At 45.2% G+C, this 18662-nt stretch overlaps 1 protein-coding gene across 2 annotated transcripts; it reads right to left on the bottom strand.

Annotated features, from left to right (window-relative positions):
* Window positions 1-5094: 5094 nt before the first annotated feature.
* On the bottom strand, window positions 5095-14530 carry NPTX1 (neuronal pentraxin 1). Of its 2 annotated transcripts, none has more exons than XM_028714773.2 (5): window positions 13968-14530; window positions 13466-13580; window positions 12093-12337; window positions 10778-10957; window positions 5095-8494 (listed from the first exon to the last, which is right to left on the bottom strand). In XM_028714773.2, the coding sequence occupies exons 1-5, from the start codon at window positions 14478-14480 to the stop codon at window positions 8273-8275; spliced, it is 1275 nt and encodes a 424-aa protein (XP_028570606.2). In that variant the 5' UTR covers window positions 14481-14530; the 3' UTR covers window positions 5095-8272. The 2 variants fall into 2 exon arrangements, with proteins under 2 accessions (XP_028570606.2, XP_028570596.2); XM_028714763.2 differs by having other exon boundaries at window positions 13373-13580; window positions 13968-14515.
* Between the last annotated feature and the right edge of the window lie 4132 nt (window positions 14531-18662).

Genomic DNA, 18662 nt, shown 5'->3' with positions numbered 1-18662 from the left:
GGTGGGGGTGGCGGTGGCAGAAGAGAAGGCGGATGGGAGCTCTGTCAGAAACACAAAGTAAGCTCTGCATTTTGCCACATAAAAATAGCATTTTAGTTGCAAAAGTAACCACTCCTTCTGGTCATGAAAAGTCTGTCCTTGGAAACAGTACTTTAAAAATTATTATTAAAATATATATCTTATTGAGGCCCTGTTTGGCCATAAATGTTTGTGTGAGAGAAGCAGCAACAGTGGTTCAGCTGCGAGTCTGTGCACCCTTACCTTGGAGTAAGCCCCACTGAAACGCCAGGGAGTACTTCTCAGTAAACATGTTTAACTGAGCTGTGTTTTTCTGAAGGATTACCACAGGAACCTGCAGCAAAATGTTGTAGTACATCGTCACATCCTAGCAGGAGGGTGCCTGCTCATAGTTCCAATCAACCATGCCCTCCTCCAAGTTTTCTGGTACATTCCTACTTGCCTACTAAGCATACCCAGTCCCCTTTTGGGCCGGGCTGGGGGCCCCCTTGTGAGTTTTGTTCTGTAAATGTACTTCTGCAAACCTTGGGGTTTCCTTAAGCATGCTGACACCTCTCTGTTGTCCCTCAATGGCTCCAGTCCTATCAGCACTTACCCACTTGAGTTGACTATTATTATTAATGATAATTTTATTATTTATACCCCGCCCATCCGGCTAAGTCGCTCCAGCCACCCCAGGCAGCTTCCAACACACATAAAAACATAAGAAAACACCAAACATTAAAAACTTCCCTATACAGGGCTGCCTACAGGTGTCTTCTAAAAGTTGTATAGTCATCTATCTCCTTGACATCTGATGGGAGGGCGTTCCACAAGGAGGGTGCCACTACTGAGGTCTTCTGCCTGGTTCCCTGTAACTTCTCACAATTAGGGACCCTCGGAGCTGGACCTCAGTGTCCAGGCTGAACAATGACGGTAGAGACGCTCCTTCAGGTATAGGGGGCCAAGGCTGTTCCGGGTTTTAAAAGTCAGCACCAACACTTTGAATTGTGCTCTATTTAGAGCACAGCTTAGAGGGAGCCATTGAGATGTGGATATTATATTTGTCTGTAAATTGTTTTGTGTCTGTGTTACCTTTAAGCATGTCTGTAAATACCTAGAAAAAGCAGAGGGGTTGCTCACATTCATTTCTCCTTCTCACAATTGCCATCTGCTTTTGGTCCCATAGGTCCTAGTATCCCATGAATCACTATGACAACATGCTTGAGTTTTCTATCTCAGTTGTAAGGTATGGTCCAAAAAAAGGCAATTGGAATCATTAAAGTGACACACCAACCCTTTCATTCTTTTGCACCCTCAAGAAATGTAAGGCATCACTGATACTGATACTGATACATATCATATCATTGACCATCTCAGTGGAATCACACTTGTGTTTTTACCCAGAGGCACAAGCTCCCCTGTAAAACTAAAATCTTGCCACATCTTCATTATATGTATGCATTCAGGAAAGCATGTCAAGAGAAGGTTGTGTTCAAAATATTAGGTGGCCTAGCTGATCACTTACTCTTAATTACATGCCAGTTCCCTGTTGCAGGTCAGCACTGTTCACCTGGCTGCCCAGCTTCTTGTGTGAAACAACTGTGTGATTAATGGAGTTGACAAACACACCCAGCATCCACTGAGTGTGCCACTCACAGTTGGCATTGCAAGCCCCAGGGTGAAACGAAAAATATACCCAAACCACTCTATCCTGGAAATGGTGAACACTGCAAACTCCTCTGTTCCATCCTCTATGGTCTTCAATCCTTCTGGTTCTTGAGCAGCAGAAACATATGCAAAGGTGGTGCCAAGGAAGAAAAGTTGCTCCTTTTTGCTAATAAAGCAAACGTTCTCACGTTACAGAGAGATCTGCTCAAGACAGCTACATACTGGGCAGTAGTAACAGGAATCCACTTTCTCAAAGTTGTTTTCTGGGGAAGTCTTCCATCCCTTTGCTGAATCATCAGTTTCCCTCTGTAAAGGTAAAGGGACTCCTGACCATTAGGTCCAGTTGTGGCCGACTCTGGGGTTGCAGCGCTCATCTCGCTTTATTGGCCGAGGGAACCGGCGTACAGCTTCCGGGTCATGTGGCCAGCATGACTAAGCTGCTTCTGGCGAGCCAGAGCAGCGCTCGGAAACGCTGTTTACCTTCCCGCCGGAGCGGTACCTATTTATCTACTTGCACTTTGACGTGCTTTCGAACTGCTAGGTTGGCAGGAGCAGGGACCGAGCAACGGGAGCTCACCCCGTTGCAGGGGTTCGAACCACCGACCTTCTGATCGGCAAGTTCCTAGGCTCTGTGGTTTAACCCACAGCGCCACCCGCCTCCCTCTGTTAGCCCATTATTATTGGGTGAATGACTTGCGCAACCTCTATTAGCGGATGTAATAATTGGAGTTGAGTAGGACTGAGTACATTCCCTATTGTCCTTCCTCTCACCGAAGGGAGGAAGCTGACAACACTGGCTATTTCATTCAACCAGGGATGTACCCTCCAGATATTGGACAACTCCCATCATACCTGACTATTGGTCATGCTTCCTGGAGCTGGTGGGAGTTGTAATTCAACAATACCTGGAGGGTTCCACATTGGCTATCCCTGCCATTTCATCCTCATAGGCACTGCCCTCCACAGGTAGGCTTGCTGGCATCCAGGTTTTAATTTTTGGTTCCAGGTGAAGACCTTTTTATTTGCACGGGTGTTTTAGTCTTTGTGTGTGTTTTATTATGCTGTGTTGTATTAATGTTTTAGCGCTGGTAGCTTTATTTAATTTGCTTTTATGTTGTGCTTGGCGTTTTCCTTTTGCTGGTTTTAAGCTGACTGTCAACCGCTCAGAGAACATTTGTTGTTGGACAGCATACAAATATTGTAAATAAATTAAATTTGCACCTGTTGCTGAAATTCTGGCTGCATGTGCTCCAAGCATTTGCAGATTTGTTTGGAATTATTCCTCAGGAAAGAAATATACACTGCTTTGCTTAGTTCTTCTGAAGCAAAATCAGCTTCCTAAGAATAAGAGGCCTTCTCCCTTCCTCTCACTCCACCAAAATCCCTCCTCCTTAGTGCACAATGTGCATAGAACCATTTAAAAAAGAAATAGGGCAAACTCTGACATCAAGCTCTCTTAGAGAGTAGAGGCTTTACGTTAGGGTCACATGGACATAATGATGGAGAGTCAGGTTTCAAGATGCTGTTTCCCTGACAACCAGAAGGCAGGGATGAAAGAGAGAGACGGGAGGTGACTTTTCAGAGATGTCATTAACTGGCTCTGCCAAAGTGGAAGTTGATGTGGAGTCTCTGGGGCTCTGAGAGACATAATAGGACTAGGGCTTGTCTGTGTAGCATGACCATAGCTGTCCTAAATCACACTTGGAGATCCCACCCACTTCTTTGGTGTTCCCTCACTTGCATCTCCTAGTCTCTGCTGCTGAGAGGGAGATACGCAATATCATCACTGAAATGCTAGTTCACCCCTCTTGCTTTGTCCCTCTGGTCTCTTGAATTACCAGTGCCAGCGAAAGAAGTCAAGAACAGGGGCAGGCTGCACGAGACAAGCACCAAGGGATCAACCAATTTGTTTACAGCCCTGTAAAGCAGTGTTCCCCAACCTTGGGCCTCCAGCTGTTTTTGGACTACAACTCCCATCATCCCTCGCTAGCAAGACCAGTGGTCAAGGATGATGGGAGTTGTAGTCCAAAAACAGCTGGAGGCCTAAGGTTGGGGAACACTGCTGTAAAGGGTTCAAGTCATTGAGACAGGGGATGAGAAGATATGTTGCTCAGTCCTCTTATCCCAATATAGGGTTGGGCCAGGAAAAAAAACACAAGTAAGAGGTATGTGCAGGAGATCAGCTGGATAGAGATGAAAGCAAAACTGGGCATCCCAAAGCAGCAAAAGCTGGCAACCATAATTGTTTAGACAGAAGAACTGGCAGGAAAAGGGAGATTACCACAGGCAATGCTCAGCTGGTTCACTTGGCCAGAGAGCATATGCAGTTGTTTTCAGGACTGGTTTTGCAGAACCATGGCAGCAGGCCACAATCTGAGCTGCAGGTGTCTCTGCTGCTGCCGACTCAGCAGCACAAGACATGCTTCTTCCCAAGTGGAGCTGACTTTGGGAGTTCCTGGCTGTACTGGGGTCCTTTCTGGGAGAGGAAAGTTTGGTGGGGAAAATGACTGCAGCCCTGTTGTCTTTCATCACTCTTTATTGTGTAAAAATAAATTCGACAATTCATGTAGTTTAAGCAATAAAATGAAAAAAGGAAAGGAAAAAAAAACAGCATGAAGAACCAGTAGAAACAGTGCATTTTAAGAATTGCTGATGTGGACTGTGGATGTAAGATATAACATCAACTCATTCAAAACCCAGTAAAGACTGATAGCAAGAAATAGGAAAAATATACAGCTTTGGTTAACAGAATGACAACTCAAGAAACATTTATCCTCTTTCGCACTGTACAGTATATACAATTTTATCACTATCACCCTTTTTATTTATTTTTTATTTTGGCAAATCCTGCGCAATTTGGACTGGATTTATTTACCTTGACATGTTTTTCCCCCCTTCATCAGTTTACACTTAACATTCATTATTAGTTACAAGAAGGTTTCCAATAAGGGTCGTTAGCAGATCGATCTAACAAGGTAGAATTTTGTTGGGATTGGTTGGTTTTGCTTTCAAAGAGCACTGCTTAAAATATGCTGCCCTGAGCCAAGATTTAAAAGTAAGATAACTAGGCTGGGTTTGTGTTGATTATGTTTAGATAGATTTCCTACCCCTTCTCCTAGTGCTTTAGCACTGTGATTTCATAGGGTGGTCACATGACCCACTTCAATATCTGATGAGCAGCAACCTTTCAATAGTGCAACATCGACCTTGAACTGCTTATTACATGCCCATCCATGCTGCATATTCATTTGCCACAGCTTTAGGGTTGGTCAAAATGGCTCAGTGAGCCTCACAAATTCTATCCTTCACACCTCCCTTTTCACTCACAGCCAAGAAAAACTCCTTGACCAGGATGAGAGAGGGCGAGGTCGTTTAAAGGGGTGATGGCTGCAGACTATTAGTACAAACCAGAAATTCTTTTTCATAAAAAAAAGAAACCATATAAAATATTATTTATCTCAAAATAAGCTTTATCATCCTTTTATCCTTCATCTGTAGCTCAAAAGTATTTTTTTCAGGGAATACCTGTTTTTCTACATATATTCTTTTCTAATAAAAATACCTTTCTTGGTAGTAAACTCCTTTTACAACAAGAGAAATAATTTGTGTGTATTTTGTTTTACAAAAGCAGAAAGGCTTGACATTTCAAAGAGTAGCTAACCCTTCAAGGGAGAGAAAATGCTGATTCAACTAATATCACATTTGAGCTGTGATTTCTATACACTGATTGTAAGTTAAGTCCTAGGGAAGTGAATAGGACTTCTAAGTTACCCATGTTTAGGAACACTTGCCGGAGAATGCTTCGCTGATTACCTAAACTGGTGTGACCTTATATTCGTCAGTGGAACTACACCTGTGTAAATGGCCAGTGAAAACACCTCCTTTAGAAGGAGGCCTTTGGGAACTGTCAGACAGTCTTTAGGCAAACACATGCACTGCCTGTGCAGTGCTCTTTACTTGTATGTATGTTTTTATAAAAGGGCATTACCTGAGAGAGGCATGTATTATTCAGTGCAAGTGGGGACATCAATCGTATTAAGCAGTAGGCTTGAGTTTGGCTGGATCAGCTATTTATTCTATGCTCGCTAGAGCAGCCTTGGTGCTGAACGGACAGCTCCCAGGGAGTCTGGCATGGAAAATACCCACCCATGGTGGTGCTGAAGGGACAGCTCCAAGTACATCCAGGTTGGTAAATATCAACAGGACTGATTCAGCAGCACAGTGTACCGTTGCACCGCAGAAATGCTTAAAGAACAGCTCCTATAGCTGCTTTTTTAGGACAGCACAACTACTGGATTAAGAGCTCTGGCTTCTCCAGGACTTATAGGAAAAGACAAAGCTGAGTGGAGCAATTCCCATGGATTGATTTCTTTTAAAGTTACTCATATTTTAACTGGTGGCTCTTCTTCTCTTTTTTAATACAAAAACGTGTAGTGCTGTTTATCATGGGGAGAAATGCTGTATCATTAGCCACCTTTTTCCAGCCATGCCTGACCTATACTATCGTGCTTGGATGACTTTAGTTTTTGAATTGTTTTTAAAGCATGAACTATCACTCAGCAAACCCCCCACAGCTCTGCATTAGCCCATGCAAGCAGGCAAGCATTAGACCAGGTAAAACATGATTGAGGCACCTACTGAAAACATGCAAGAAACGACAGTACACCCCTTGCCTTCCCTATAAGCCTGCAGGAAATCTAAGGGTACCATAAACTAGGACGGAATCTATAAAGAGCACTATGCAACCCATTGTCACTAAAGGTGGTAAAATAGGCACTCTTATCTAACCAAAACACAATCCTCACAAGAAAGGCCAACCGCTACACCTTCCCAGCCTCCTAAAATAGTTGGTGCCCTTCAAGATGCAAACAGCTCCGTCTATAGCATGATAAGAAACGCACATTTTGCCTTTTTGCAGAGGTTTATCTGAAGGCTCGACATACAGTCTGTTAGGTATCCCTTGTGCTGTTCTTTTAAAAAAAACAAAAAACATAGTGCAGGCTCTGTTTCTGGTTATTGGGCAAAACAGATGCATGGCGAGGTCACAGCCTCTTCTTAATTCCCTGGGGCTTTGGAGCAAAACCAGGATTTGCCCTTTATTCAGTTTCTTGACACATTTGCTTAAAACCTCTCTCAAGCAGTTCCTTATTCCTTTCACAAAGGAAGAGCTATGAACCTTTATGAAAGTGAAGTATACCTCAAATCTCATTGGGTCCAATAAGCACAGGGCAGGCAAGGCTCCTTGCGCTATACATCCTGCCACCTGCAGTGAACCCAATTTGTATTTAAAAGGCAAAAATCTCAGCTCAGCGGTATGGCCATGGAAATCGGACTGCAACCACATGCTTTGCATCCGACTACCACTAAAACTCCCCCCTACCCCAGCCCTTCAGGTTTATGGCTCTTAGTGAGAGTAAAGGAGCATTGGTAAGGGTTTGGGAATGCCTCATAAAGTCATAAGAAAATAGTCCCATCTTCAAGCCAAGTATTCTGGGGAAAGGCCCAGGGTGCATTACCTTTGGAGGGGAAGGCAAGTAGGAGCCTGCTGTGGAACCAGGAAGGGAGAGGTAAGGGGATGGACTGGGTGATTTTCTGCCATCTTTGGGTCAGAGTTTTGGGAGAAGCAGTAATCAATGCCTGTGGAAGGAAGGTTTTCTGGACTACGCATAGGCTTTGTGATGGCTAACAGAGGCAGATCCTTTAGGCTGTACAGCAAAATGAAGGCAGACAAGGGAAGGGAGCTGCTCTGCAGCTCCATTAAAATAGGTAGGAGCCAGCTGCTCCTACTAAAGACCAAGGATCTGGACAAGTCGTCTAGGATCCTTGAGCTGGCAATGCTCCTGAGTCTCACATGTACCCTTGGGGGGCAAAGATGGCTCTGTTTGCTCTGGCCATAGCCAGAGGTTTACACAATTGGTGGGGGAGCAATGAGGGACCTGAAGAATTTCAGAGAACAGTCCTACCCCCCCACCACCACCCCTCAAATCTCCTAGTCAAGCCACCATCATGCGTCTCTCAAAAAGCGTTTATCCTCCTATCACTCAGAGAATAATTCGTAATAAAAAATAAATATCTGCCCACAGGTGACTGGCTGCTTAAAAGACATAGAGTAGAGTAGGAATATAGAGATATCCTTTAAAAAGTATATGCAAATGAAGACAAATGTGCTGAAAGAGTCGCACCAGCCCAAAGGCACTCAGGCATTGAAACAAAGTTGGCAAGCCAGAAAAATCAGACCATTCATGATGAGACTTCATAAAGCAAAATGGAAAAAAGATAATAAAGTCTCGATCCAAAGGAGAAAGGGACAAAAGATGGAGTGAGAGAGAGGGGTGGGGGAGGGGGACAATGAACCCTCTCTTCAAAATTGTAAGGTTGCAAAGTCCCAGGTTGCCTTAGAGTTGACTGAAAAACTCCAAGTCTCCTAGATTTTAAAAAAAAATGTGATTGATTCTTTAGAACAAACAAAGATATTTTTTAAAAGAAAGACAGAAGAGAGAAAGGAAATAGATTTGTCCATAATTCATTCCTGGGTGAGGAGAATGTCTGTTAACCAAGGGTTAAATGGATTTGGAATGGGAAGGGCGGGGAAGAGCAGCATTTTTTAGTTGATCTGACGGCAGGCTTCAAATGTCCATTTGGTGGCTCCACCATAAATATCAATGTTGGTCTCGGACCAGGCTATGACACTACCAGACAGGGCTTTGGTGCTGCACGTGGCCAGGTTGTAGATCTCCCCTGGGGTGAGCTTCCGATCCCAGATGTTGAAGTGGGCTAGTTCTCCCACAAATGCCTGGGTGGCATCAAATCCACCTCCAAGTGTGTCCTTGAAGAGAGAAATTGAAGATAAAAGATTTGAAAACATCTCACCCTGGAAATACGCAATATATATCCTTATCTAAAAGTTAGTTTTCTGACCCTAACTTGAATTAGTAGGATTCTAAAATGGCATCTCTATTATTTTACATTTTGGAAAACCCTTGGGCATTTTTGTTGGGCATTTTCTTTTTCCCTGAAAACCCCAAGAAGGATAACTCTTTGTGCTGGAATATATATTAGGATGGCATGCACATTGTAAAAATTTATATTAAAAAAAAGAAGACCCAAGAGGTAAGTCAACACTGGGAATCCTACAGTCTTGACAGAGTAAACACTTGAAATGAGCCAGAAAGCTTTCATGGCAGCATGCAAAGGTCAGCAGGAATAAACTACAACAGAGAAGTTCAATAAGGAGGATGCGACGTGTAGCCTTTTAAGTGCATTTTCCATGGATGGAACTTCCAAAAATAGAAACTTAGGCCCCTGGTTCCAACAGTGCCAGTATGCCTGGAAGGGAGAAGGATGGAGGTGGAAGTTGTTCCCCGAGGAGACTTGCCTGCAGCCCGCTCTATTATCTTCTAGGTGCTAGGAAAAGACCTTCTAATTTTCCCAGGCTGTTTTACCTTTATTTTACAGTACTGGATAACTCTGTCTCTAATCAGTAGTGTTAAATTTTGCAGTGTTTCTATTCTCCTTTCATTCTGTGGCATAAGGCACTCTGAGAATTTTGAATGGCAGTACAGATTTATTTATTTCTTAATGTAAATTTGTATGCACATTTAAATGAAGGCCTCGCATGTTGTTTTGAGAGAGGAAGAAGACAAGTGGTGTTTAAAGAAATGGGCCGTGGTGATTTGCTATGATCCTCCATCTTGAGATTTTGTGGATGTGAAAATATTTTTTAAAAAACTGAAAGCCTGCACCAGAATAATTGGATACCATGACTTTCACTTTCTGACTATGGCAATGTATCTGAGTGAGCATGTTGTGTAACTGGCAGGCAGAGTTGATCTATGTCACTTGTGCGATAAGTGATGGGGAAAATAACTGCTTGTTTTTATGAGAAATGCAGGAAGGAAATTTAGATGCCCTGTGGTGTGTAATTCAGTGTGAAATACTTGGTTAGCTTTAGACATAGAAGCAACGAGGACAGGACCCTTTCCAGGACTTGCATATCACCCTGTAAAATTTGAATTATAACTCTCGTGTGTATGTGTGGTGTGTGTGTTTGTTTGTGTGTGTGTGTCCATGTGCAGGTGTAGATGTTAGACAGCATTGTTGTCTCTACCACTGTCAAAATCATTATGTGCACTGAAGATCCCACTTGTTCCATGGGAACGTCAATCCCCATTCCTTTAAAATTATGAGTGGTTGTGTATGCAAACATGTGTGTAGTTCACGGGGTAGCTAATGTGGTGCACTCCAAATGTTGCTAAACTCCAATTCCCATCAGCTCCAGCCAGCATGACCAATGGTCAGGGATTATGGGCACTGAAATCCAGCAATATGTGTGGGGACACCATGTTGGCTACCCATGGTTCAATTGTTCTTTAATGTGCATGACTAAAGGGAACAGATTGGTGATTTTCTGTGTCTCCTACTCATTTTAGAAATCTCTCACCACCACCCCCATACCATTTGGTCTCCTCCCTCCCTCTCTTTAATCTCCTTCTGTTCTTATCCGATGCCTAAGAAACTTCATCAAATTTTGCCACAGTTGTTGTTTTTAGGAGGCAAATTTCCTGTACTGCCCGTGGCGGAACCACTTTGCATTCATCTGACAAATGTACTAAATGCTGGCTCTGACAGGCAACCTATGAAACTATCGCTGCAGTAAGCCTTATGCTGTAGGTTCAGAAGGTATGGAACGCCAGTGTGGCAGGTTGACATAATCATGCTACATTGGCACTGGAGACCCCAGCATAAGCATGATGAGACCTGCTGAACAGGCATCTGGAATACAAGGTGGAGTCTACTGTATGTAGCATTTGAAGCTGCAATCCCCAGCATTTCCTGGTATGGCTGGGAGAGATCCCTGCTCAAAACCCTACAGAGCAGTTTCCAACCAGTGCTGAAAATCATGAGCCAGATGGACCCAGTGGTCTGACTCTGGCTGCTTCCGGTGTTCCGAGGAATATCTAGGTCTACTAATCCAGAGCAGCACAATCTGCAGGTTTTAACTATAATGCCTAAGCACCTTCTCTACCAGTCTTTCTAATCAAATTGCTGCAAACCTTGTTAAATTCCAGTGGCCACCCCTTCCTCCTCTGCTGCCACCATGCTACCTTACCTGTTCCTGTCCCAAAACAAGGACCCCTTGTGGCTTGATAGGATGATAAGGGGCCAGGTTTTCCCCATTGCCTCGTTGTGTGCCATCTTGATAAGCCTCCCAGACACCATCCCGGGTTGTCCATGTGATGCAGATATGGTGCCATTTCCCATCGTTAATGACAAAAGGAAGCTTTGCTACCTGGGGAGAGAAGAGGGAGACTGCTGCAGTCAGGCATGCCCTATAACAGCAAAAGTATGAACTGTACAGTACTAGAGACTTCACCAAGCTGGTGGTCTTCCCAAACCTGTTATGTAATACTAGAGAAACATTCGATTTTCACATGAACTACAGAAACTTCTTATTCCCATTGATAGAGAGATGAAGATTTCATGGGGTGGCAAATTTTCTAGATTCTAAAAACTCCAGTAAGTGGAGATAATGACAATGCTTATTTTAACTTCAAGGACACAGGATCAGGTTTTCTGACCCTAACTTGAATTAGTAGGATTCTAAAATGACATCTCTATTATTTCACATTTTGGAAAACTCTAGGGTATATTTGTTGGGTTCTTCGTTTTCTTTCCCCCCGAAAACCTCAAGAAGGATAACTCTTTGTGCTGGAATATATCTTGGGATGGCATGCCCATTGAAAAATGTAACACAAAAGGAATGATCACACGTGTCAAAATGTGGAGGTGCTGTCACACAAGCTAGGGTTTTTAAATAATAATAATAATAATAATAATAATAATAATAATAATAATAATAATAATAATACTGTGCATATGTAAAAGTTGTTCTTTAATGGCATTTGTATTTCATTTTGGGCCACAAGAATAAAAATATTGAATGTCTGCCTGGTAACATACACAGTGCTATATAATGACCTTAAATTTTGGAGAAGGGATTGGGCTTCTAAAAAATCACTTATTTCTCTGGAGGGCAAGCTAAATATAAGCTCCTCCAATTCTTCTTCTTTTTTCCCCAGATATCCCTGGGTGTCTTTATTTAAGTTGCTCCAGAAAAGGGGGTTGGAGACGGGGGGGGGGGGGGGCTTTAACTCACTTCCTTTGTTTTCACTTTGAAAGCAAAGCTTCTGAATTCCAATACTGCTGGCTGCAGTATCGACCAGCACCAGTGGTTTGCAAATACATACTCACCATGTGCAAAAGATGCCACAAGGTGTTTGCAGAAAGGGTGCAGAGTTTTCATTATTTAGCCATTATGTTAAATGCTGGTTTTGTTGCCACTTGTTTTATTAATTAAATTTCTCCCCTCCTTACCCTTCAGATCATGCCATGGCAATTAATGGATTAGAACACTGGTCACTTACCTTATCATTGATAAGGATCTCCATGGGATTATTTCCCCACTCAATAAGCACTAGCTCATTGGCTTGTCCAGGTACTGCATAAGAGAAGGGTGTGCCCACACCTGGGGAGGCATTCGATTTTATCCACATGCAAATAGTAAAGGCGTACATCTCTGGCAGGCTTTTCTTCACCTTGGCATACATATAGTTGGTTCTCAAGGGGAAAGTCAGCTGAAACTTATCTGTTGGCCGATTGTCTTTCTGGCCTGAGGGAAGATAGAGAGGGTGTTTGTCAGAGATCTTGAAGGGTACTGAGGCTGCAATCATATGCACTTACCTGGGAGTAAGTTCCATTGAACTCAGTGGGGCTTACTTCTGAGTAGACATGCATAGGATTGTGCTGTGCAATAGGATTGCACATGAAATAGGGTGCTCCTATTTGAATAATAGCATAGATGTAATTCTAAAATGTACAGGAAGGTCTTGAGTCTCCTTCAGTAGAATTTTGCATAGAATTGTCTGTCTGTCTGTCTGTCTGTCTGTCTGTCTGTCTGTCTGTCTCTCTGTCTCTCTGTCTCTCTCTCTTCATTATATAATGAGCCTTAAGATGGCACTGTTTAAATCCCTCCAGCACATTTCGGCACACTAATCCTAGTCACATGGACAGCGCTTGGGGAATAGGGTCTTTTCTCTCCTTTCCTCTCCCATTCCCCCTTTATTTTTGACCATAAAGCTAAAAAGCGCTAATGAACACAGAAAAAGGAAAGGAGCAGAGTATTTGACTGGACACAACAACTGGTTCTGTTGAAGTTTAAGATGCACAAATTGCTTAGAGGAGGGAGAAAATGTTAAACAGCTTGTCCTAGGTCACTTAGAGGGTAGACCCCAATGCATATAGATGAATGAATTATGTTAGCAAGTTGAAGGTGCATTTTTTCTACATAGGTGTGCCGAGTCAAAGATACTTTGCTAACATAGATTAGGTAGTTCTTTCCTACTGTACCAATATCGCTTTGGAAGAACAAGATATCATTATTTACTGTCCTTCCCCATTACACATAAACACACAATCACAGAGACACACTCACTTTTGTCCATGAATTCCATGGAGGATCAGAGTTGCATTTGCTCATAATTTAAATGAAAAGTAATCATTTCTTCATCTCTTTTAAACAGAAGGGGGGGCTGCTTTGTAAGGTGGGGGGGGGGAAGGTGAGCTGTTTTTCTCAGGCTGCCTCCAAATGTGTAATGGAACAAAATGCTGATCATTTAAATCTAAGCTTTTCTCAGCTTCTTTTTACCTTTCTCTAGGTCACTGATCCTTTGGTGAAGGGAAGTTAAAGTGCTTTCTATTTTTCCTCTTTCTTCAGTCTCGTTCTTGGGGTTGTACTTGCCTTCTTCCAGGCTGTTAATTCGGGACAGGACTTGCTTCTCTAAGTCATCGATGTTATTCTGGAGTATCTCCTTCAGGGAATTGGTCTGGCTGGAAGAATTCATCCTACTGAATTGCTGCACGGGGTGAGGAGAAGCAAAGAGAGTAAGTGGATTGTTGCAAACCAAATTAACACCACAGCATTATTTACCACAGACTCATCCTGATGTTTGCTACCCTGGCAGCTAAACTCACGGGCAGCTTTCCAAGCAAAGGAGCACCGATTTATCAAAGGGAAGCACCCAAATTGCCACAGAACCCTACTGTATGAGAGTGGAGCGGGGTGGCGGGGGAAGTGGCAGAGAATACTTCACATTTTGCTGCAGACATTTTACCTCGGGAACAGGGCAAAGGGTGCAGCATTAAATCAACACCGAAGACGGCAGGGGCCGGCCATCCCAAAGCCACGTCTGACGTGTCTCCTTTTCTAGTTCTAAGGAAAAACAGAAAGGAGAAAGTTGTACCTCCAAGGTTTCTAGTCTTGTTTTAAGCGACTGCAAAGTTTGCCCAAGTTGGGTCAAGGTCTCGGCAGCCGGAGTCCGGGACAGATCCCCCATGGTGTTTTTCGAAGAGCCGGTCTGCTTCCTGTTGGAGCCCCCTCCCGTTTTGGATTCACTGGGGACCGTGTCCAGCGAGCTCTGGCTCTCACACCTGCCCAGCTTCGTGGTTAGTTCCCTGATGGTTTCCTTTTGGTTCATGATGGTCTCCTTTTGCTGAAGCACCGTTTCCCGCAGCTGTAGCACGGTGGTCTTCAGGTCTTCCGTGCTGCCGCCGCTCTGCATAGAAGAAGTGCACATGTCCGTATCCAACGGCACCGAGGTGCAGATAAACCGGGTCTGCCCGAAATTCTGGGCGCATCCTCTCAAAAAGAAGAACGAGGCCAACACGAGGCTGCACCGCACCCCTGCGAACATGGCCGGGGCAAAGTTCCCAACAGACGCGGCGCCCCGGAACGCTGGAGTTACTTTCAGCACCATGGAACTGTCCGCCGAACTGCTGAGCCGACTGCGGTACGCGGGCTGCTTTTATAGCGCGCGGGAGGGGCTACGAGCCCGCTGACGTCACTATGGGGTGGAATCCCTGTTTAATTGCCTTGCGAGCGCCCTGTTCCCCTGTTCCGGGCAGCCGAAAGTGGAAGGCGAGGGGTCCCGGTGGAATTGACCGAGGGGGCCCGGGAATTGCCTCTGCCGCCTCCGCTTCGCGTCGCGAATGGAACGGTGGACTGGGAGAGCCCGCGGTGGGCGGGGGCGCCCAGGGAGCACAGGGAAAGAAGAGCCTTCGCTGTGGCCGCTGCGTAAGGCTCGCTTGCACGTGTGCGGCGCAGAGAGAGGCAGTGCTTCTCGGCCCGGCTGGCAGCGAGGCTGAGAAGAAGCGCGGTGTGTGCCTTCAGGGTGCTGAAGTGCAGGAAGGGGTGCGCAAGGTCATGTCTGCGGTAGCTCGCGCCGCGCTGGAGCAAAACTTAAGGCTGCAGGCTTAGAGAACGCCGGGCGGTGGTAGTGAGGTCGTGTGTGTGTGAATGTGTGTCCACGTGCGTGTGTATAACCCCTATGTAGTATGTGTGCAGTCGTAGGAACCAACTCCTAGGGGCTGAACGGTCTTTGGGGGGGGGACCCATAAAATAATTGAGGGGACTGCCCCCTCCCCAAGTTGATGGGCATTGCCATTCAAATGGTGTGTGCACCGCGTCATGTGATTAATTCTGCGGGGCAAGGTGTACCTCCCCCCCCCCCCAATATTTTATTCATGTTGGCACCCTTGTGTGCAATAGTCACTAGCAGGTGTACTTGTGTTTTCGAAGGAGTCATAGGGAGTGTAAGAAAGGGACGGCTATGTTATAATCAGGATAAGGTTGTATTTGGCGGCGGGGGGGATTAACCTGTGGGCCCCCAGGTGGTGCTGAAGGCCAACTCAGGTACTCCCAGTCAGCATAGCCAGTGGTCAGGAAGTGTGGGTGTTGTGTAATCCGGCAAGGTCTGGAGGACCACAAGTCCCCCCTCCCTTTCCTTGATGATTGGAGGTTGTGTGCTTATGTTTTAACGCTGGAAGAGGCTACTTTAGGATAGGAGTCCTCTAGCCACTTGACGATTTTCAGGCGCAATCCAGCCCTGGGAATCTGTGCACCAATGACGCACACGCAAAACTCTTGCATGCCTTCCAGAAGCCTGTGGTGTGTCACAGCTCTTCATGTGTGTCACTATGGCAGGCGTCTGAAAAGAGGAAGCTGTCGTGACACGTCTGAATGAGTCCATCCGTACCTGGAAAGAGGGAGTGAGAGCTCTTTTCTACAGCCCTTGCTACCCCTCAATCTCCCAGTTTCTCAACTCGTCAGTAGTTAAATCCTAAAGGAGGTGCCAGTGCGTCAAGCATCGCCCCTGGCCTAAAATCCTTTCCTCCTCGTGCTGCTCGCTTCTCTGGAGCGTAAACCCTCTCTGTGATCACTCAGTGGCGAGAGAATTTTGCTCATGCTCAGAGGCCCACGACTGTGCGCCCTGACACAAAGGAAGCTCTGCTCTCAATCCAACTCCGCTGTCCTTGGCTAATTCGTGTGGTCGCTGCTTTTGCTTCAGTTAAGTTCCCTGTTTTGGGAAGCAAAACCGGGCAGCTGCTGCAGGATTTGTTCCCAAAGCCGCGCTTGCTCAAGGAAGCAGCGCCCGCCTTCCCCTCGGCCTCTCGCGGGAAGCTGGCTCTCATTTCTCCTTCTTTGCCCCCCTTTTCCGATCCGAGGAGGACCATTTCACGGGCTCTGGGTCGCAGCAGCCATCCAGCCAAGCAAGAGCGAGATGATGCGGCCTGCGGGGAAAGAAAAAGAAAAGAAACACACCCGGATACTTTGCTCAGGGCCCTTCGGCTGCCGCTCCTCTTCCCAGCCAGGAGATTCGCTTCCAGTAAAGCAGTCCATGCTTTCCCGCAAGAAGCATCCGCCCGAGGGATGCGCCTCCGGAGCAGACAGCGGAAACGGCTCATTTCCTCCCGTTTCTAGTGGCACCGACTGAGTGCTTGAATGACTGGATCGTCTGCTCCTTTGCCAGGGCACCGGATACCTTCCCGCACCGCGGCGCCTCTGGGGCTTTGGGAGCTGAGAATGAAGCGAGCGAGGCGATCTCAGCCTCGTGTCCCCTTCTCTTCCTCCCCTCCGGAGCTCGTGGCCGCGCCAGCGCTGGCTGGAGGCCTGAGGAGGGGCCTATGCGCGTTGCTGTTGTGTCCCGAACAAAAGTTACCCCTCCAGAGCTGCTCTTATCGAATTCAGTGGTGGTGGAGAGGAGGGCAAGGTTCGCACAGCAAGCTTGAAAGGCCTGCATGTGGGTATTAGACTAGGAGAAACTGCAGCAAGCAGGTTTTTAGAACATTGGTTCTGGTTGATTTAAAAAATAAATAAACACCAGAGTTCAGAAGAGCTCTTAGTGTTCCTGAGGAATAATCACAAATGGAAAGGGAAAGGAGGAGACTTTAGGGAGAGATGGGGAGGGGCACTGGATACAGTGCCAGATTTATGTATAAGCTAAACAAGCTATAGTTTAGGGCCCCACTCTCTTGCGGGCCCCCAAAAAATTTTAAAGGGAGAAACAACTGGATTTACATTTCCAAAATATAAGATTAAAAACAAATAAAATAAAACCTACATACAACAACATGTTTTGTGTTGTGTAGGCTCCTATTTGTTATGTGCAAATGGCTTTAGATACCATTTAGGTCCATAAATTACCATACAGCACATATTCAACACAAAAAGCAGCAACAATTTGTTGTTGACAAAGGACAGCTGGACATATAAAGGGCCCCATTGCCTTCAGTAGCTTAGGGCCTCATCAAACCTAAATCCGGCCCTGACTGGATAATGTACACAAATGGATTGTAACCAAGTTTTACTCAAGAGCAGACCTGCTGAAATTACAGTAATTACGCTTTAATTTCAGTGGGTCTACTTCGAGCAAGACTATCATTGGCCTCAACTCTGTAGTCTCAAAAAGTGTTGACCAGTAAGGGTTTTCTGGTTTCCATTCCTTTGTTGTAGTGTTCAGGGAGGAAGGGGCAGGCCCTCCTCACAACAACCCCTGCAAGCTATACCTCGCTCCTTTTCGAAGAGTATGCAGCAAAAATGAACTTCTGACCAAAGCACACATTCAGTAACAAGCCGGGTTCCCCTCCAGGCAGCTTTGCTTTAATACTCTTATTCTCATTAATTTATATATGATTTTTCAGTTTTATACATTTCAATAATTTTACAATCATTTTAACATTTTGAAACTCAACTTCCTTCCTCCTCTTTCTGCAGTTCCTTACATTTATTTTTAATACTTTCTGCATTTCCAAATTCATTTAATTTGCTCATTTATTCAAGCGGCTTAGTCATGCTGGCCACATGACCCAGAGAAACTGTCTGCAGACAAACGCCGGCTCCCTCGGCCAGTAAAGCGAGATGAGCGCTGCAACCCCAGAGTCATTCACGACTGGACATAACTGTCAGGAGTCCTTTACCTTTTTTTATAACACAGGTTATTACAAGAATCCTGCCAATGTTCTTATCTGTTTATATTTGTAAATATCCAATAAACCATTTCCATTCTTTTAGAAAAAGATTGCTATCATGATTTTTTATTTTTCCGGTAGGTTTCGCCATTTCTGCATAATCCATAAGTTTTTGTATCCATTTTTTCGCTAGGACTTCTTTGCATTTCTGGACACACAAACAGGCGCTTCTTCGCTTGGGGGATTGCTTTAATATTCTATCCTTATTTTTTTATAAAAAAAAATAATAGTCATGGTAGACTTAAAAAACAAAAACGACCACCTCTGCTCACTAATTTGTGACATTTTGGTTGGCCTTTGGCGTTTTTCGAAACCCAAAGCGCCATGCCCTTCCTCTCCCTCTGCTTCGGTTGTTTAGCGGGCTTCGCTCAGAGAGAAAAGTTCCATCCATTCATTTGGCCTGCGGAGGTTGGACAAGTCAGGCCCCAGGAGATGACGTCGAATCCGGTGGCACCGCCTTCTTCCCTGCCCCAATTCTGCCCCGCCGACCCGCCCACGCAGGACGCACACCCCGCCCCTCAAGAACAGGCGCTTCTTTGCTTGGGGATTATTAAGCCAGTGCGACTCCCAGTTTCGGCTGCGGCTAAGCGTTCCAAGGCTGGCGGTCCCGGACTGGCTTTTGCCTTTCCAAG

This window comes from Podarcis muralis, chromosome 2 (assembly GCF_964188315.1).
Source record: "Podarcis muralis chromosome 2, rPodMur119.hap1.1, whole genome shotgun sequence".
In the NCBI taxonomy this organism is placed as follows: domain Eukaryota; kingdom Metazoa; phylum Chordata; class Lepidosauria; order Squamata; family Lacertidae; genus Podarcis; species Podarcis muralis.
The sequence above is the reverse complement of the archived record's forward strand: the minus strand, read 5'-3'. Positions and strand labels throughout refer to the sequence as shown.

What these genes read in the sequence shown, in the direction of transcription:
- NPTX1 (XM_028714763.2), bottom strand. Translation starts at nt 14,480, where the DNA reads ATGGTGCTGAAAGTAACTCCAGCGTTCCGGGGCGCCGCGTCTGTTGGG. An exon ending in GATCAGTGACCTAGAGAAAG is followed by an intron (nt 12,338 to 13,372) that starts GTAAAAAGAAGC and finishes ATCTTCCCTCAG; the next exon opens with GCCAGAAAGACAATCGGCCA. An exon ending in TTGTTTTGGGACAGGAACAG is followed by an intron (nt 8,495 to 10,777) that starts GTAAGGTAGCAT and finishes TCTCTCTTCAAG; the next exon opens with GACACACTTGGAGGTGGATT.